The sequence below is a fragment of the Vulpes lagopus genome, chromosome 12, assembly GCF_018345385.1.
Source record: "Vulpes lagopus strain Blue_001 chromosome 12, ASM1834538v1, whole genome shotgun sequence".
Lineage (NCBI taxonomy): Eukaryota > Metazoa > Chordata > Mammalia > Carnivora > Canidae > Vulpes > Vulpes lagopus.
Genome location: NC_054835.1, coordinates 1,603,961 through 1,625,297, shown reverse-complemented (window position 1 = coordinate 1,625,297; position 21,337 = coordinate 1,603,961). Strand labels below are relative to the sequence as shown.

The 21,337-nt window shown below is 36.0% G+C and overlaps 1 protein-coding gene across 4 annotated transcripts in view; it reads left to right on the top strand.

Annotated features, from left to right (window-relative positions):
• Positions 1–21,337, top strand: part of LOC121474212 (spermatid perinuclear RNA binding protein) — a 148,769-nt gene that overhangs the window by 67,282 nt on the left and 60,150 nt on the right. For 3 of the 4 annotated variants that reach the window (XR_005983291.1, XR_005983290.1, XM_041727119.1), the window contains exons 2-6: positions 4,510–4,570; positions 5,735–5,903; positions 9,936–10,156; positions 14,875–15,040; positions 18,777–18,921. Coding sequence is in view for 2 of the 4 variants with exons in the window: in XM_041727119.1 (XP_041583053.1) it covers positions 5,901–5,903; positions 9,936–10,156; positions 14,875–15,040; positions 18,777–18,921 (535 nt within the window). In the remaining 2 variants the exon portion in view is untranslated. The remainder of the gene's footprint in view (positions 1–4,509; positions 4,571–5,734; positions 5,904–9,935; positions 10,157–14,874; positions 15,041–18,776; positions 18,922–21,337) is intronic. The other variant, XM_041727121.1, reaches the window with a different exon arrangement.

Sequence of the window (21,337 nt, the reverse complement as noted above, 5' to 3'; positions counted from 1 at the left end):
ATCTAATTCCAGTATCTGGAATTCAGCATGTGCAAAGCTGAATTCCTAATCTTAATCCCCAAACCAGCTCTCCTTTCACCTTTCCTAACTCACCTGCTCAGGTCAAAAACCTTGAAGTTAATCCCAATGTTTCCAGTTTACTCACATTCACATGTCCATTTTGTTAGGAAGTCCTGTCATCTTTCCTTTCAGGATATATGTACTAAACTTCCCCGTGGTCTCCTTTCTTCATTTTTGCCTTCTCTATCAAGTATTTCAACATGGCAGTCATAGTGACATTTTAAAAACATGAATCTGGTATTATTACTTTGCTCAGAACCCTGTAAGGGTTCCCCATCTTACTTTTAGTGAAAGCCACAGTCTTTAAAATGACTAGAAGGACCCCCTGTATTAGAAGCTGACAGACTATGGTTCATGGACTAAATTTGGCCCACTGCCTTTTTTTTTTTTTAATTTTTTTTAAATTTTTATTTATTTATGATAGTCACAGAGAGAGAGAGAGAGAGAGGCAGAGACACAGGCAGAGGGAGAAGCAGGCTTCATGCACTGGGAGCCCGACGTGGGATTCGATCCCGGGTCTCCAGGATTGCGCCCTGGGCCAAAGGCAGGCGCCAAACCGCTGCGCCACCCAGGGATCCCCAGCCACTGCCTTTTTTTATATGACCTGCGGGCTAAGAATGGTTTTTATATTTTAAAATGGTTAAAAAAAGGGGGATTTTGTGATGTGAACATTATATGAAATCAAGATTTCTATGCCTGTAAGTAGATTTATTGGAACACAGCCACTCCCATTTGTTCACATCTTGTCTATGGCTACATTTGTTGTTCACATCTTGTCTATGGCTACATTTGTACTATAAAGGCAGAGTTAAATAGTAAAGACCTCATGGCTCAAAAATCCTAAGCTATTTAATATTTAGTCCTTTAAAGAAAAAATTTACCAACCTCTGTCCTTAGTGATCTGGTCCCTCACTGTCACCCCTCTGTCCTCGCTGCCCTTTTCTCCCTTTACTCATCCCTCTCTAGCCATTCAAGTTCTTTGCTTTGGTGTTACCTTCTCAGTAAAGGCTGACCATCTCTGTAAAGTTGTCTTCCTCTCTGGATGCTGCCTTAGTGTACTTTCATGGCCCCTCATCTTTCTTTTCCCTACCACTTCACATCTTCTAACATACTATCTAATTTACTTATTTTTGCATTTATGGCTTTGTTATTTTTCCCTCTCTGCTTTTAAATGACAAAGGCAGAGATTTTTGTCTTTCATCTTCACTGATGCATCCTAGTGCCTAGAATAGTGGCTGGCATATTATAGGTGCTCAAAAATCACCAAAGAGGATGTATAGATGGCAAATAAGCATATGAAAAGATACTCAACATTATATGTCATCAGGGAATTCCAAATTAGGCAACAATGAGATACCGCTATACATCTATTAGAATGGCTCAAGTCCAAAACTTTGACACCGCTAAATACTGATGAGGATGTGGAACAACAGGGGCTCTCATTTATTGCTGATGGCAGTGTGAAATGGTACAGCCATGCTGCATGGAGAGTCTAGAAGTTTCTTTTCTTTTTTAAAGGATTTTATTTATTTGAGAGAGCAAGTGCGTGAGTGGGGATGAATGGGAGGAGGGAGAGGAGAAGCAGACTCTGCTGAGCAGGGAGTCTGGTGCAGTGCCTGATCCCAGGACGCCTAGACCATGACCTGAGCTGAAGGCAGATGCTCAACTGACTGAGCCACCCAGGCACCCCTGGAAGTTTCTTATAAGGCTAAATTAAAAATTGTCTTACCATGGTCCCATTATAATGCTCCTTGGTATATACCCAAATGAGTTGAAAACCTATATCCACACAAAAACCTGCACACAAATGTTTATAAGCACACAAATTACTAAAACTTGGAAGCAACCAAGATGTCTTAAAGTAAGTAAATGAACTGTGGTACATCCAGAATACTGTTCAGCAATAAAAAGAATTGTCAATGGAGGAATCATAATTGCATATTGCTAAATGAAAAAGGCCGATCTGAAAAGACTATATACCATATGATTTTAACTATATGACATTTGGAAGAGAGAGGGTTGACTAGGTGGAGCTTGGGATTTTTAGGGCAGTAAAACTGTCCTGCATGATTCTGTAATGGTGGATGCATGTCATTATACATTTGTCACAAGTTATAGAATGTACAACACAGAGAGAACCCTAATGTAAACTGTGGACTTTAGTTAAGAATACTGTATAAATGGGTCTCCTGTGTGGCTCAGTCAGTTAAGTGTCTGTTTTTGGCTTAGGTCATGATCCCAGGGTCCCAGGATGAAGCCTCATGTTGGGCTCCCTCCTCAGCAGGAGTCTGCCTCTCCCTCTCCTTCCCCCCGTGCCCACTCATGTTCTCTCTCTAATAAATAAATAAAATCTTTAAAAAAATAATATCATATAAACATTGGTTGTTCATCAGTTGCAACAATGGTACCACACTAATGTAAGATGTGAATAGTAGGAGAAACTGTATGGCAGGGAGAAGAGGTATATAGGATTTTCTCTACTTTCCACTCAGTTTTTCTATAAACAAAAAACTCTTAAAAGAAACCATTAATTGAAAAAGCAGTATTTGATTTTAAAAAAGTGATGCATGTTCACACACATATCTATACATATATACTTTCTACCTGCTGCATAAAGCACCTCTCATTTATTAAAAAGTAGAGCACACCTAATATTTTTCTAGACTCTGGTTTTAAAGTTACACATATCTGATATATAAACACATTTTGTTTGATATTTGAGGATTTTATTCCCCTTCTGAAGCCATTTATTGAGTGTGTACTATTTGGCAGATACTTTTAGGTATTTTTCATTTAGTTTGAAGTAGCTTCTATTTACCCCATTGCACAGGTAAAAAAGCTCTGACTCAGAGCTTTGTGAAGTGGCAAGGCTGGTTCTTGAATCTAGGCCTGTTTGGCTCTAAAGCCTGTGTACTGTACAGCCTTTGTAATTCACATAGACATATTTTTTTTGAAATTGCTAAAGTTTATCCCTTAATGTAAGTGTAAGTGCCTTGAGAGCAAAAATATCATGGAAAGAGGTTGTCTAGGTTTGAATCTTGGCTTTACTGTACTGTACTTTTGCCTTGTGTTTTTAATTAGGTTATATTACCTCTTTATGCTCTAGTTTCCTTATGTGTGAATGGAGATAGTAATTGAAATTGTTGTGAGGATTAAATAAGTCAATGTATGAAAAGCTCTTAGAATAGTGCCTGCTACAGAATATGAGTTACATAAATGTTACCTATTAATTAGTAGTGGAATATTTCCTCATTTCATAGATCAAAGAAACTGAAACCCAAAGAAACTGATTTTCTGAGTCATAACTTTCTAAAGTCACATAGCTATTAATGGCAAAGTTGAAATTTTTTAATTTCAAGGCCAGAATTTTATCCACTGTTAACAGTTTTTTTTTTTTAAGAGAAACTCTTTAAAAATGTATTGTAGTTTCTCCCTATTACCTTATAGTCTACCAAATATAATTTAATTTTTTTTTTCCTCAATCAGGTTGATACAGAAAGGAAAAAGCATTGGGCTGTGATTTAGGTTCTGGATCAGGAGGCCTGTGTCCCTGATTAGTTGTATGACTTTAATATCTCTTTAGTAGTTCATTTGTAGCAGGTAGGTAAACTGGGTAGAGTTGGGCCAGATGATTTCTGAGTTGCTTTTATAGCACCAACAATATAATTTTGAGATATATACTGCTTTTGTCGTGGATTATTGCACTATACTGTAATACCCTAAAAAGTTCCCAGAGCTGTTTGATGTATGTGTAGGGTGGTTACTCTCTGTGCTAAATGATTGAAGAATGCTGTATCTTGTTATTGGTGATCCTTAATTTCTCCACTACATTAGCTTTTTCTTAGCATTCTTCCCTGCTTTCAGTCTACTTTCTTAATATGGTAGAATTTTTGACTTTATCTTTTTACAGAATAAAGGATTTGAACTTTGCTGTCAGTTCTCAGCTGAACACATAGCAATCTTTTTTGGCTGCTGGATTCATAGCTTAAACGCTGAATGGTTGAATCTGCTAGATTGATGAAGTAGGGTTGGGAATGGGAAATGCCGAAGACTTCTTTATGTAGTCTTTACACAGGATCTCTGAGATGTATCTTGCCATCAGATCTTGTTTTAGATTGTTTCTTAACTTTGTTGTATGAAAAGACCCTCTGAATTGGCAGCATGTGTATGTTCCCTCCCTACCTTCGTGTGATAGGTATGATAAATGAAGTCCAGTTGATTAGTTCAGTTACATGACTTTTTTTTTAAAGTGAAGTTTCAGTAGCTTATTTCAGGTGGATTTTGTAGAGTCAGGGAAGTTGGTTACAGGATAGATATGAATAGTTTTGCGTGTGGGTCACAGTATCATTTGTGTGTTTGTTTTTTCATGTGTAGTAATTGGGAAGTGTTAAATGTAACTTTACTGGTTTCAAAACCTCAAAACTGATAATTTTTTTTTTGTTGTTTTAGATTTGTTTATTAGAGAGAGAGAGAAGAAAGAGAGAGAGAGAGAGAGAGAGCACGTGAGCAGGTGAGCCAGGAGGGAGGAGGGACAGAGGTAGAGGGAGAGAGAGTTTTATGTAGACTCTGTGCTGAGCATAGAGCATGATATGGGGCTTGCTCTCAGGACCCTGAGATCACGACCTTGATGGAAACCAAGAGTCAGATGCTTAACCAGCTATGCCACCAAGCACCCCAAGGATTTTTTTCTTTAAGAGAGCAGCTGATAGTATTAGGAAACTGTTACAGACAAAAGCAGAGGGGGTTTCCTTGTTTAAATGAAATTTAAAGGAAAGATAATTGAGATGAAGAGGAAGCTATTTTTGGTGAGTTTATATATTCTGTGGTGATATCCATGTAGCTAAGCATGTTTGATGGTTGCTCTCTAGTTTTTTGTTTTGTTTGTTTTTCTTTAACATCTTGGCTTATAATCTTGTAAGGATTTCATCAGTGCTTAGAAGAGTTTACTTTTACTCTATATGGAATAAAATCTCATAAAGATGGAGCAAAGGGGTAATAGAATAGTGATTCGGCCTCTGGGCAGAAATACACACAGTGGGATTTTGTGAGAGTCATCCACGGGTAATGCAGTCAGGTTCTAGTGAATATTCAGGAGTTTGTCACAACAGCACATATAGGTTGAAGTCAGGAGGCAGAGAGTCTCTCAAGAGTTAGGGGAACAGAGCAGAAAAACATTCTGAATTTTAGGCCTAAAAATGATTAAAGAAGAAACATTGTGCCAGTGTGTACCGGCGGTATCAAATGGTAAAGCTTCATGGTTTCAAAAATGATGGTGGTGTATTTTCTGGTATATTAACTACTTTTTGGGTAGGTCTGGCTAATGCTAGTTTCTAATTGAAAAGCTCATCGTTAATTGCAGTGTGTTGCCATCAGTAGTAGTATTACTTTTTCAGGTAGTACTACTTTACTGAATCTGTGTCTCTTTTTAACTCATTGAGTACAAGTCAGCCAGTTGCCACATTGTGGCTTACCAGGAGGCTTACTTATTTGGCCATTTACTTAGTCTCTTGGCCCCCAGGCCCTCAAAAGATATGCTAGCTTTTTGTTTGAAATGAGGTCACTTTATAACGATTATTTCCTTTTGGTCAATAACATGTATGGGCTCCAAATTTCAGATATAAAACTAACTGTAAATAAGCATTTCTGAAAAGTTGTTTTTCTTTTTCTTTTGCAGGTGTATTCCAGAGAATAAGTCTTCAAACATCTTTGCCATATTGACTCTGAGTTGTCAGAGGACTCAGGCTTATGAGGAGGTACTGTCACACAAAACAGTGTCTAGTGAAGACGACAAGAAAGTGGGGAAGGGATTGGAAAAAGAAGCTAAAACACTATAGAAAACCATGGTAGGTATTATCTATATTTCCATAATTTCATTGTAAAATTCCAGTAGTTAAAATTGGAAATGTTAATAGTGAAGGCAAGTGAAAAACAATGGTGTTAATTTTTGGCTCTAGTGCATCAGATAAAGATGGCACTCTATTATTTAAGCAAAGCCAATGAGTTCAGATTTATTATGAGCCCTTTAAACCACAAGAGGGAGCCCCATGAGCCTTGAGGCCATATATTATTAAATACAAAGGAGGAAAGGCTCGTAAGTAAATTTTCTGATAATACTGGCATTAGCAAACTGATAATAAGGATGGCTTAGGTGACCTTGAAATTATGTAATTTTTCTCTAGTCTTCTACCTGAAGTTCAATTTTTTCCAATGGAAATGAGAAATCTTGAACCAGTCCTTTAATGATATGAATGGTATAAGAATTTATGAAATATTTGAGTATTAAACTCAAAAAGTTACCTTTTTTCCATGTTTTAAAAATAATAGGGTCAAATGTCGAGTGTATTGGGAGCACTGAACCTAACCTCAGGGAAATCTTGCTTTTTTTTGTGGAAAGTTCATACTCAAATTGGATGAGATATTAGATGAGATCATAATCTATGGTGCCTAGTGTTTGCATTGGTAAAAATATGTTGATTTTTTTTCTTCTAGTATTTTGGCTCTGGAGGATGTTGTGTGAATTTTTTCCCTAAGTATAAGTGAGAAAAGGCTTAAAAAAAGATGTTATAAGTGGGAGAAAAAGCACAAAAATATTAATCATCAGTATGTTTGAAATATGTTGTTTAGCAAGTCTGATGGTATTTCTTTAAGTGTTAGTTGATTTTTTTAAAAAAATTTGTTCTATGGATTATAACTTAGTTGACTTGCTCTTTAGAGAAGAAATTCTCCAAATATTTTAGTTCTGGATGGTGGGAAAAAATGTTAATTGACTTGGGATTTTCTCTGTCCTCTGTCATTTAGTTTTAGGTGAGGTGTAAGAAAGTATACCGTGTCTTGTGTTTTCCTTAAATATGAATTAGGTGCCTCTTCAGCTTATATTTATTATAAATAGTCTTGATTTTCTTAAAATTTAAATGCTTTTTAATACTGTCATAGTCGATAAAAATTCCTTTCCTAGTTTATTTATTTTAAATTTAGTTTAGACTTTCTGGTGTTTACATAATTTTGTGATTACATAATTCAGTTGGTAGGTGTTTTCCAATTTCCACTATTGCTTTACTGCTTAGATCTTAGATTTGAATATAACTATCTGTTTCTACATAGTTCTTTCCTATTTAGTTTTTTATATCTTGAAACAAATCCATTTAGACTCCCCAAGTTTTTCTTCTTTTTTTTGGTAATACTGCTTATTCTTCCTTTCACCATTGTTTCATGATGTTTGTTGTGTCACAAACAGTAGGGTCTTGGATTTAACATTTTTGGATTTAACATTGGCAATCCATATTTGTGAGAGAAACACCAAAGGTTTGTGGTATATAGCAGTATATAATTTTGTTAAGATGAAGCAAATGTGCAGGACCGAGTAATTTAGCTAAGTAACTTAGTAATTCACCATAAAACTAAATGACAGAGAATATCCCAAGTTAACATGTTTCCTTCACCATCCAGAACTAAAAAATTAGTTAATTTCTTCTGTAAAGAGCAAGTCGGCATCCCTGGGTGGTGCAGAGGTTTGGCGCCTGCCTTTGGCCCAGGGCGCGATCCTGAAGACCCGGGATCAAATCCCACGTCGGGCTCCTGGTGCATGGAGCCTGCTTCTCCCTCTGTCTGTGTCTCTGCCTCTCTCTCTCTCTCTCTCTCTCTGTGTGTGTGTGTGTGACTATCATAAATAAATTTAAAAAAAATTAAAAAAAAAAAAAGCAAGTCAAAAATTTTTTTTAAAAAGATTTATTTATTTATTTATGAGAAACGCAGAGAGAGTCAGAGACACAGGCAGAGGGAGAAGCAGGCTCTCCATAGAGTCTGATGCGGGACTTGATCCCGGGATCCAGGATCATGCCCTGAGCCAAAGGCAGACGCTCAACCACTGAGCCCACCCAGGCGTCCCAAGTCAAATAATTTGATAATTAATCTCTAGAACAGCCTGGCATCTCCAATTTGTTTTCTCAAATTTTGTTTTCTTGTTGCTTATTTTGAGATATGTGAGTAAATCTCAAGAAGTGATTTAAAGAGTTTGTTTCTTTGTGGCAAAAGACTCCAGTTAGAAAACTGGTTGTGGACTGTGAGCAAGGAAGAAATCTAGACAGAAATGGCTTTTATCTAGAAAAAAGGAAAGCTTTGTGATTGACTTTAGTCCTTTTATTCCATAATAATTGATGGTTTCAAAAAACCACTTACCTTTTTAGTTATGGTTTGTTTCATTTTATAGGGGACAGTAGTACAGTACCAAGTTAGTATGATTTTTAAACACCAATATTCAAACAAAAACAACAAAAGAGACAGGACTGATAAGGAATTGAGACTATTTTAGTTTGTGGTAGACCTTAGAACAAAATATTTACCATCTAGCACAGAAGTTCATGTAAGTAAAGACACTATAGCCAGCTTTTAAGGGGAATACTTTGGGCCTCATGGAAACTCACCAAGTTATCCCTGTTCATTTTGCAGTGTATTGGTATAAGTGTCCTCATGGTATTTGTAAATTTGGAAATATTCAAAAGTTTTTGGAAGTGTGACTCATGAGGGTGAAGGGTCTACTCTATTAAATTTTCATGAAATTCATTCTATTTCTAGACTTTAATCTGCTCCACTGATTTCTGGGCCAGCGTGTCATTTTAATTATTGCTTTTTAACTTTTTGATATTTTGTTTTGGTTTAATGGTACCATTCATCCATCTTTGTAGAATATTTCTTGGTACTTTCATTGATTTGTTTTTTTTTCCTCCAAATGAGGTTTAAAATCATTTTTGTTGAGTATTAAGTAAAACTATCTTGAGGGGATTTTGATTGACAGTGTAATACATTTGTAAATTACTTTGGGAAGTTTATTCTTTTGTAGTATGTATTTTCCCCATTTTGGAGTTTGAAATGCCTCCTGATAATCTATTTTAAAAATTAAGGCCTTGCACTAAAGGTTTGAATACCAAATAGTAAATAGAATTCTTTTTTTTTTTTTTATAAATTTTTATTTATTTATGATAGTCACACACACACACAGAGAGAGAGAGAGAGAGAGAGAGAGAGAGGCAGAGACACAGGGAGGGGGAGAAGCAGGCTCCATGCACCAGGAGCCCGACGTGGGATTCGATCCCGAGTCTTCAGGATCGCGCCCTGGGCCAAAGGCAGGCGCCAAACCGTTGCACCACCCAGGGATCCCAGTAAATAGAATTCTAATGTGATCCATAGTTGTTTGTTTTTTTTTTTTAAGATTTTATTTATTTATTCATGAGAGATATAGAGAGCGGTAGAGACATAGTGGAGGGAGAAGCAGGCTCCCTTCAAGGAGCTGATGTGTGGGACTCAATCCTAGGACCCCCGGATCACGCCCTGAACCGAAGGCAGATGCTCAACTGCTGTGCCACTCAGGCGTCTTGATCCACAGTTTAGAATTTCTATAGTGTTAACACATACCTTTGTATTTTACATTATTACTGTATTATGACATCTCAATTTTTCAAGGTGCAAGTCTTCAGCAGTTTGGAAAGGAGTGATTGGGTATCATGAGTCACCATCATGCATTCCTAGAGACTTTGTTAAAGCTAGGAATTATGTTTTTCTCACAGACGATATGTAATACAGATGATCATCTTTGAAGTCTCTAACTCGATTCAGCTAAAAGGTAGCATGTACATGATACTGAGGGTGACTTGGATGAATCTTACCAAAACATGAATGAAATATCTCTAATTTTCTGGTTTGAAGTTCAGTAGAGTGAGGTTTTACTTTCATTCCTATACAATTTTTTACAATTTTTCAATTTTCTCAACATTAACCATTTCATGATGGCTTGACAATTAATGCTATGAATTGACTTAAATATATTTATATATCATACTTTTCAGGTAGCATTACTTTTATTGTTTTCTTTCTTCTGACAGAGATCTATTAGATCTTTTGCCAATGATGATCGCCATGTTATGGTGAAACATTCAACGATCTATCCATCTCCAGAGGAACTTGAAGCTGTTCAGAATATGGTGTCTACTGTTGAATGTGCCCTTAAACATGTCTCAGATTGGCTGGATGAAACAAATAAAGGCACAAAAACAGAGGGTGAGATAGAAGTGAAGAAGGATGAGGCTGTAGATGCCTATTCCAAGTGAGTGTGGCCTGACCTTTGTGATGTTTTACTGCAGTGCTCAGAAAAAGCTCAGAGTCCTATCCCACTAGGTTTTATTTGGTATATGATATTCTTTAGGTTTTCTCATTTATATGAGTATAAACAAGGAAGTAAATGTTTGTGGAATTTTTCCAAGTTACATTTGAAAGGAAAGCAAGAAAGAAGTAATGATTAGACCAGGAAAAGAAGATGGATTTGTTCAGGATGCCTTTTAAGAATGCACCAAGCCCTTTAGAATTATAATTTTTTGGAGATTATGAAATGTCACCTTTTTCATGTGTTGGTTCACCTCCTAAATTCAGAAATAAATAGTAGGTCTCTGGGGAAATAATAATTTTTTTTTTTTTTAAAGGCATTTAAAAAATCCTGGTAGAGAAGAAAGAATATAGGAAAATGTGTTCTAAATGTATTTTGACCACATCCACCTTGTTGATTCCCAGGATTCAGCACAGTGTCTGGCATTTAGTAAATGCTCATTGGATATTTGTGGAATGAATGAAAGATTAACAGGAGTCAGACCCTTCAGCAATTATAGCAGAGTATTCTCAGTGATGTAACAATAATAAGAGATGAGTGAGATGAAGCTACATGATAACTGGAGTCAGATCATGAAACTATATGTCATACTAAGCTTACTGTTTTGAGCAATGTTACTAAAATTGGGATAAGTATGACTTACTTTGAAAAAGCAGCTCATTTGATTTTACTGTATTTATAGGATTAAGAGCATTTCTTTGGCTGCAACTTATAAATTAAAGATAGAGGTCATAGGATTTTTTTTCTCCAACTTTCGATTCTAAATGTGATAAATAATAATGGGAAAGTATTGATACATTGATTTTCTTCATGAAAGATAGTATAACCTTTTCATCTTCAGATGCAAGATAACTGGTATCAGTTTTCAGCTGAAGAACCTAATTCTTTGATTTTGTTAACTGTTTATAGGTAATATCTACACTGTGTATATGACCTTGTCAGCTTGAAGGTTCTTGGCAGTAATTCAGTTTTTCTTGCGTATGATGGCTTTAAAATAGATACTGCCAAATTTTGATGTTTATGTTAATTGGTAGTAGTATTCAGTAGCCTAGCGCTGTATATCCCAAACCCTGTGCAAGTTAAATAGTCCTGCACTCCATATTTACGTTGTACTTTGGAATGTGTTTATGCCCTTTCAAAAACTTTTTAAAAATTTTTGATAAAAATATGTATAACATAAAATTTACCTTTTTTAAGGGGAGTTTCATTTATCGCTGGAATTCAGGCCTTTTTAATACTTCTTCTGTTGTTTGTTTTTAAGGCTGCACAGACTTTTGAAAAGTCTTCAGCAGACATTTGCTTAACTGGATCAAGTCACTGTGTTTCAAAGGTTTTTAAACCTTAACGTGCTCCACACTTTCATTTGGACTTGTGAATGTAGCTCTGTGTGTACGGGTTCTCTAGACTGTCTTTGTGAACAGTCCCAGATTGAGCGCTTGTCTTGATTCTTCACATGTGTTGGAACTCAAGGAGTGCAGAATGTTTAGGTCCTTATTTTGTATAAAACAGAGGCAGGCACATCTTCTAAGAACAGAGCTGTTTCCCAGTAAAAGACATGGATCGAGCTCCTGATTTATGTTCAGTTCTGCAGAGAGCACCAGGCTGGGTGAGGGCTAGCTTCTGTCTGTTTGTTTATTTGTTTGTTTGTTTATTTATTTTAAAGATTTTATTTATTTATTCATGAGAATACACAGAGAGGAGAGAGAGAGGCAAAGACACAGGCAGAGGGAGAAGCAGGCTCCACGCAGGGAGCCCGACATGGGATTCGATCCTGGGTCTCCAGGATCAGGCCCTGGGCTGTAGGCGGCGCTAAACCGCTGAGCCACCGGGGCTGCCCCTAGCTTCTGTTTATTAGGCACCTTCTGTTAATAGCCAGGCGCTGTTAGGCAGCTTTTATCTGTGTGTTATTTTACCTTTTTACAGACTGACTCAAAAGTCAAAAAAAGTTCCCACTATTTGTAATATTAGGAATATTAGGGCTCTGTTCTTAATTTTAAGTAATTCCCTATGTTTTGGGTGTTTATGTGAGCTTTATAATACCTCCCATATACAAATTCATTATTCAAATTCAGGACTGAAGTAGGAGTTCTTTTCTCTGCTCAGTCATGCTGTCATCTCATAAGTATATCCTAATTATGACATAGAATTTAATAAACAAGTAATAATGGCTAGTTAATGATAGCTACCATTTATTGAATGCAAGTTACTGTAGCAGAGTATTTTTCACATTATCCTACAACAAGCCTTTTAGTCTTTGGTTATTATTCCCCTCCTCTGCCCCCACTTTACCTGTGAAATTTCTACTGCTTCAAATTGGCATATGAAAAGAGTGACTCAGAAACATTAACAAACTTTAACTTGCTTGAGGTCACTGAGTTAGTATGTGTGGTGGACCAGGATTCATATTCATCTGTTGGACTCCAGACCCAATTTTCTTAGCATCTTTGCCTCTTTCCTGTGAATAAATGTGAAAGTATAGAGCAGGGAGAGGTTATATGCCGGTTCTGGGGTTCAGAAAAAACTTTATGAAGGAAGTAGCATGTGCAGTAGGCTCAGAGGATGTGTAGGCTTTTGGCAGACAGTTGAAAGTGAAAGAAAATAAATTTCATCAAAGTTTTAGGTGTGAGAAAGCATAGGGACCATTTAGGGATTAATAGTTATTGTTTAGGGATTTGTGAGCTATTAAATGTATGCTAGGATCTGGGCTAAGTTCATTAATTACATTAAGTTACGTAATATTCTTAGAACCATTCTGTAAGAAAGGTAATTTTTCTTTTTTACAAATGAGAAAGTAAGCTCAAAAGAGCCCGGTAATTCGTAGTTTACCTAGTGTCACAGTAGTGAGTAGCAGAGCCAGAGAATTTGAACTACGAAGCCATGTTGTCTTCTCAATTGCCTCCCAGTATGCTGAGTGCCTGAGTATTCAGTGGGATAGCAGGAAAGTAATAGGCAAAATGCTGGCCATGCAGTGCTTTTGGAAGATTATTCTGGTAGTGGTGGTGTACAGTATGGATTGGAGATGACAGAAGTTAGTCATTAAAGCCAGTGGAGAAATGGTTGTTGAGGTAGTCTAGGTGAGAGGTAATAATAAGAGCCTGAACAGAAACTAGTTTGAAGGCATTTGTTTGAAGTTGATCGTGGAGGGAGAATTTATCAACTATTATTAGATTTGGGAGAATGAAATGAGAGGACAGGGATATAGAAGGAGGAATCCAAGGTGATGGGCTCTCTTCTTAATATCAAGTAATTTTCTGTTTGGGTCACTTGCTTCAAAACCCTTTTTTCTTTCTGTCTATACTTGTACCACCCTTCTAGTTTTTCATTGATTTAATGTTTATTGAATCTCTAAGGTGTGCCAGCACTTAACCAGTGGCTGGATTATTTATAACTTCCTGTCTTGTTTCTACTGCCACAATATTTCTCTCCCTAATCCTTTCTCTATCTAGTTCGTTCTCCACCCTGCTGATTCTTTGCCCCAGCTAGAATGACCTTTTTTTTTTTTTAACCATACCAAGACTGCTGAAGTCAGACTCTGATGTTGCCTTGCTTGACCTCTCTAATTTTGACCTCTCCCTTTTCCTGAATTTGGGAAGCCACCATAATAATGTAAAGAACCAGAGCACTGTGATCATAGCAACTTCAGTTTGAATCTAGGCTTTGTGTTTTACTCTCTCTGTGAACTTGAACGATTAATTAGCTTTTCTGAGATTCACATTCCTTGACTTTTAAATGCAAGCTTGTTGTGAGGTTTAAATGAGAGTTTGTGGCCTACAGTTCTCAGCTGTTACTTTCTCTTCCCTTTTTAAGCAGGTTGCTTTTTGTACTTTCCTACAGTGTGAGCCTCTGGAGGTGGAGATATTGGATCTCCTTTAGTATACTTTCTGTATTCAGACACTTGCTTAGTTGTGGAGTGACTGCTAAGATCAGTTACATTTTCACTTGTGAGAGGGAAATGAACCGATAAGAAATTTGTAGTGTTAGTCAAGAGTAGATGTTAATATTTTTATGCACCATTCATGACTTGATGTTCTTTGAATGTTTGTTCTTTTAGCCACAACTGTATTTGGAATGCATATGCTGGCAGATTATCTTTGGTCTTTTCCTTCTTTCCTCTGCTCTTTAGTTTTATCACATTGTTCTGCTTTCCCCGTAAACTTTTGTGGATTCCTGGAATGATACAGTTAGAAGGGATGAGCTAAGGCTTATGTAGCTGATAGCTGTTTTGTACTTATGCGTACTGCGCCAACAGACACCAGTGAGTAGAGTTCAGGTCTTTTAGATTTCTACCCTTGATGCTCTCTTTCCGTATACTTTGGTATTCACGTTTCTCACAAATTCCTTAGTTACCAATAATAAGATAAAAGGGAGAAGTTTAAAAATATTTCAAAAAATGTTTAAGAGGATGTAGTACGTATAGACTTTCCTAATAAGCACTCTAGATGTAATAAAGAATTAAAAGATCTCCAGTGTGAAATATGCTCCCTATTGATTCTGTGGGGAAGAGAGATACTTTTATTAGTCTTAAATTTGAGACTTAATTTTTGATGTCTGGATTTATATACTCCTTATCAGTTCATGTGGCTATACAGGAAGCCAAGCAATGATTAAGCTATAGTTGGGAAATAGGTTGTAAAAGTAATCATTTAGACTTTTATTTTTAGGGATCAAGGTGGTCGGACATTGTGTGGTGTAATGAGGATTGGCCTGGTTGCAAAAGGCTTGCTGATTAAAGATGATATGGACTTGGAGCTGGTTTTAATGTGCAAAGACAAACCCACAGAGACCCTGTTAAATACAGTCAAAGATAATCTTCCTATTCAGATTCAGGTGAGTACAGTTTAATTGCACCTCTAGGAGAATTTGTAAAAAGGTGAAGATAGGTAGTGACCTTGATGAAATTAATAATAAGAAATTGGTAACAGTAAAGGGTAGATGCAGACAAAGGGAATACTGCTACTTGGGGTCAGTGACTCATCCATCACATTTAAAGCAAACTTCTGATGATTAGTGTTCAGCATATATTTACTAGATTAAGATGCTCTTAAGGTACAGTCTTCAGGTATATTTTGCTGAGAGGCTTCATGTTTTTCAGACTAGGTCTCTCAGTTTTATAATTCTCTAGGAAGGGTTGATATAATGCAGAAACGATCAATAGGACCCTAGACAAACTAGAGACTTTCATATGTTATAACTTAAAAATGAAAGCTTCCTTAATTCAGCAGTCACTCTTTCATGCTGTTAATGGAAAGTCTCTATTAATTCCTTGTTCCAAACCTTTTCCAATTGGATGCTTTTAGAAAATTTTGATGTTGGCATGCATTTTGGAGAATGCTGCGAAGGCGGAAGGCTCCTCAGGGCTGAAGATGGTGGATTGGTCTGGAGCTGTGGCCACCATAGGACCTGCTCTGCCAGTCTGCTCCAAGGGCAAGCTGCATCACTAATTGGGAAGCTGTGATCATCTTTCAGTTTCAGATGTGTTGTCTGTGGTGTAATCAGATTGTAGCTTTTTGATGACTTTATATCTGTTAGTCCTTATATTCATATCACATAAATAGATATCAGCCCTTAAGGTCCCACAAAGTCCTTTGAATTGAATGCTCTCTTTTGTTTAGTTGGTTTCTTTTATTTGTATTTCTTCTAAAAAGGTTCTCCCGCCCCCCCAAGTAATATGAATTCTAAATTTGTTTTTATTAGCTTTGTTACTGGATACTTTTCTTTCACATTTACCAGTTGATCTTCAGAACCATCTTCCTGATTTTTTTTATCTACCATTCTTGACAATCAAATTTGTGTTACTTGTTGATACGTTTCCCTGTATTAATTTTTGGAGCACTATTTTTTCATTTTGCCTTAGACTTAAGATACGTTTTTCTAAGTGACTGAACATTTATTGGTTTTTCCAGTTTTAATTCTTATAAAGAAATGTTTTTGATCTTTCATAGGGTTAAATTGATTTCTTCTAAAAAATTATTTTAAGTTCTTTTGTTATGATTTGGGGAGGGAGAAGGGTGAGCAACATGGAGTACAATAATAGAGCTTTTTTTTTTTTAAGAGAAGTGTTGGGGGTGGGGGGGCATAGGGAGGGAGAGAATCTTAAGTAGTCTCTATGCCCAGTATGGAGCCTGTCGTGGGGCACAATATGGGGCTTGATGCCACAACCCTGATACCATGACCAAAGCCGAAATCAAGAGTTGGATGGTTCACCAACTGAGCCACCGAGGCTCCCCATTAGAACTTTTAAGAAATAGTGTACTGAATAACGGGGATTTCTGGCTAACTATATTTTTTGTTATTAGAATATTAATAAAATTCCTCATTTCCATTTTTTTATGTTGTTTTAAAATGTAATCTGTATTCCTGCTTTTATTACAGTGAACACTGTTACTCTTAAATTTAGGATAAAGTAATAATCCATGGAGGCTTTTCAAACATCTCACTCCCATTTCGGCTCCCTATAGTGAGTTCTGTTTCTTATGAGAAACAGAATGGTCCTATTCCTCAGCTGTGTGTCAGGGTGGAAAAGGGGTTGAGAACCAGGGATATAATAATCCAAAATTCTTACTCTGAAAATCGTCACATTTCTCTAGTATTGATATGGGAGATTGGGCCAGATTTCAGTCTGCATTATTAGAGCTTTCTCTGTGCAGATCACAACTGTGTAAACTCTGTATTTTTTGTCTCGTTGGCGAGGACCTTTATTTCTGGGTACCACAGTTTTAAAATGTTCTTATTGAGCTAGCAAGTAAGTGTTCAAGGCAAGGACCTAGAAGAAAGTACAATCCATGTAAACCATTTTAAATTTGAAGAGACTGGGGCTGTTTAGGCAAGAGAAGACAAAAAAAGACACATATCTTTTAGTTTTTGAAGGGCTTCTTAGAGAACGTAAAATAAGCTTGAACTCTTAAGAACAGTGGTAGACATTAGGAGAAAAGTGTATTTCACTTTATCATAGCCAATAGAGTTATCGAACCCTGAAACCAGCTGCTTTATTGTGATAGTTCCATTACTATAGGTATTTGGGTAAAGGCATCCAAGTGAAATGGGTACATAATTGTATGTACCCATCTCATATTCAGTTGTATACATGTACACATATATGCCCACATACATACACTTACTGTTGCTCTTAGTATTTCATGGAATTATTTTTAAGCATGATTTCTACCTTTATTCCCTGTCTCCCTGTTATTTTCTTGGTGTTTGTATGGAAAACCAATTTCTGATGTATGATCTTATTTTCTTGTAAATTAAAAATCTTTTTCCTTAGCACTTTCCCTAGCAAAACTTTCAGTAATCTAAGTACCTTAATTAATTGTGGTTGTACCATACCTTTTCTCTACATTCTTTTTTCTAGTTTTTAGAACTTCTTTGAGCAAGGGAAAAGGGTGAACAAAACCAGAAATCATGTTTAGTTAGCCTAAAACTTATACCATGTGTTATGTGTGGATAGTTGAAAATTTAGTTTGACTAATTCTCTGTTGGATGTCTTTAATGTTATTAGTATCATGTAAACAGGTTTCTGTTTTTTCTCTGTATTCTAGTTCTGGTTTTTCCAGTGACTGTGTGGCCTTTCCCTTCCTTAGTTTTCTTTATTGAAAATTAGGATAATGAATTTTCTATTAGCTATATTTTTTGATATAAATGTTTATGATAAAATGCTATTTTTATGAAAATGGCTTTGAGATCTTTTAATGCACACTGATAAGCAAAGACCTGGTAGTGTTTCCAGCCAGCTATTTGTGTGAGGTAATAGAAATTTCACTACCAAGAAAGACCCTGTGTAACTTATTAAACTATATGTATAATGTATAATAATATATTAAATATAACTTAATATGTGATTCTAATTGGTGATTGTTTTGTGGAAGGCCCTTAATATATGTGTGAAATTATATGCTAAAAGAAGTACTGTATGTTTCCCTGTGGTTCTCAGGTGACTTGTTCCATAAAAATAGGTTTTCTGGAGTGATCTCTAAGACCTGCTTGTCTTTTGGGAAAAGAGGTTACTTGTCTATGCTGTTTGTTTGTTTGTTTTTTAAACAGAGATCCTTTTTCATTCTTCTTCTCAATCAAGAATCCTTACTTGATTCTCTTTAACAGCTACATAATCTTATATAAAAACGATTAATCTTATGTTTTTGTAAGTCCTTAATAAGTAGGAATTCCTTTTGAGATGGTCCTCCTTTCAAAAAGGGATTTGATTTAGAGAGCATTCTCAGCAATTTATTATTTTACAGTAGTTCTGAGAATTTTAAGAGCAACACTTTACCCATTATCACATAATGACGCTGTTCTAATATTTTTCAAATATTAGAAAGAAAGGTTTTAAAGATTGTCTAGTAATTGTATAAATGGTTGACATAGTTGCTTTTTGAAATGTGGAGAAAGATTTGCTGGTAAGTTGGGAGGAGAGAGAAATGTTATTCTTAAACTAAAGAACTAGTTAAAGACTTTACTCTTTCAGCCCAGTATTACTAATATTGAAAACTAAGGGGCAGTCATTCATTTTTTTGAGATTTGTATCTAGTTAATTGGGTGTTTTTGAAATCTTGATGACTTTCAGAAACTCACAGAAGAGAAATATCAAGTGGAACAATGTGTAGATGAAGCTTCTATTATAATTCGGAATACAAAAGAGCCCACGCTAACTTTGAAGGTGATACTTACTTCCCCTCTAATTAGGGACGATTTGGAGAAGAAGGATGGAGGTACACATGTATATATATTTGTTTTGTTTTGTTTGCTTACATAAGACTTCTCTTGAATGCTATGTTAAGTGTGCTTAACGAATTTAAGAAATAACTTTTGTTTGATGCCACTCATAGTTTTTTAAAAAGTTGTATTTCTATGTAATTGCTATATTTTGCAAAAGTGTATACATTTGAAATATATATTAATTCAGAAACCTATTGATTATTCTGTTGGTCTCAACTCTAATTTTTATACTATTATGGTATTCTGTTTTACTTTGTCTGCTATTACATTGTTACTGGTATCAGCCAACCTATTCTATGTAGTTTGGCTATTAGGTCTGACTTGAGGATTAAATGTGTTCCAGAACAATATTGTTTTCAAATTTACTCACTTACTACTTCAGATTACTCATTTGCACATTGCTCTTGAATTTAGTAAGTATTATAACCTTGTAAGATTTATGTCCATATGTAAATATGTTTTATAATGTAAGAAATATAAATTGGGGGATTGTTTTCTAAAAATTAATCTTTAGTAAATTTCTTTCTATGAGGTTTGTGATCCTGTTAACATTTTGTATATGATATATGTGGGAATTATGCTTTAAACTAACTTTCTTCTGAAGTTAAAAAGCCTTGTATGGCAGTGTCATCCTCATAAAAGTAGAGTAAGAAATTTGTATTCAGCTTTGAGAAGGAATGATGGAGCTGGACTTCTTTATCTGACGTTCTTATCCTGTCCAGTTAGCTTGTTTCTGCCTCTCAGTCCTATCCCTTGAAACACTTGCCATGTGGTATTTGTCCTGTGTTAGACCTTTGACCAACTGGCCCTTCTCTGTCATGACAGTTCAGAGGCAGTGTGGCTTATCTGGGCCAGTGGGAACTCCCCGTTTTTTATCACTAGACATTTAGCAAGTCCCATTGCTTTTTCTGCTACCTGAAATACCAGAGCAGTAAGAAATATTGGTCAGTTTCTTAATTTATGTCAAGTTGACGATAAAGGTGCAGTAAAAGACACATAGTGATCTTAGAATTTAGAAATTTAGAGTTTTGGCAGACAAGTCTCATAGGATTTCTTAAAGCAAAAGTGATATACTCCTTTTAAAAAAAGTTTCTTGGGGTAACTAAAATCAGCTATACCATACCCAACAGGTATAAAGTAGACACATTATGAGTCAAATTTTAAAATTAAAGTGTAAAAAAAAAAAAAAAAAAATTTAAAGTGTATTGGGCAGCCTGGGTGGCTCAGCAGTTTAGCGCCGCCTTCAGCCCAGGGCGTGATCCTGGAGACCTGGGATCGAGTCCCACGTCAGGCTCCCTGCATGGATCCTGCTTCTCCCTCTGTGTCTCTGCCCCGCCCCCCTCTCTGTCTCTCTCTCTCTGTCTCTCTCTGTGTATCTCTATGAATAAATAAATTTTAAAAAATCTTAAAAAAAAAATAAATAAATAAAATTAAAGTGTATCCAATCTGTAATTGGGTTTATGCCATTACTTTTTTTCTATATATAGTATCCCTTATACTTCTGAAACACCAATCCTGAGTAGCTTAATTTAACAGCTTTACAGTTCACCATTAACTCTAGAACTATAAAGTGATTTCTGAAGTGTCAAGATAATTCTGTTAATTCTGGTAAACTGTGTTCTACTTGACCCTCTTAAAGCCAACCATTTCTAAGAATAATTGTAATTATAGGTATTATTAACAATTATTTGAGTATAGAGAGATACGAAAAAGACTGAAGTCACCAAAGACTAGATTAATTCCACATCTGCTTGTAGCTGTAGGCATCTCTTCTGTTATTTCTTTGAAAATATTAAGAGAACCTCAGGCTTCTTTTTTCCCATGGTTTTTGTACACTTATGTATTATGGCATAGTTTTCTGTGAGACCCTTAAACTTATTAGTCTGTTGCATCTGTAACTTTAATGTCTGTTCATAGAAGCTGGAAACAAATTCTTAGTGGACTGCACCCTTACTAAAAGACTAGTTGTGGTAGAATTGAATTTGCAGTAAAGTAAGAGAGTCATAGTTTTTGTTCTAGATATTTGGGTAACTAAAGGATCCCAAGAGCTTTTTATGAGCTGAATCTCATCAGCTGATGTTAACGTTATTGTGTGGGATCAGATAAGGTGAAAGAATTTGCCTGGATCTAATGTGTAAAAACATACATTACTTCCTTTTCTTTTGAATGGCAGAAAGATTTGCTTTGCACATGTCCTCCTTAACATCTCAGGCTTGTTGACTCACTGTTATCTCTTATAATTTGTGCATTTTATCTAACTTGGGCTTTTTCAAAATGCTTTTTGATCTGCACTGCAGTTTTGCGTATTCCTGAGCAACTTTGACAATCCAGCATGACTTAGCATTTGAGACCTGGGCTGTACGATTCTGGAGGATTTAGTTCCTCTCACCGAACAACTCTTCCCACCTT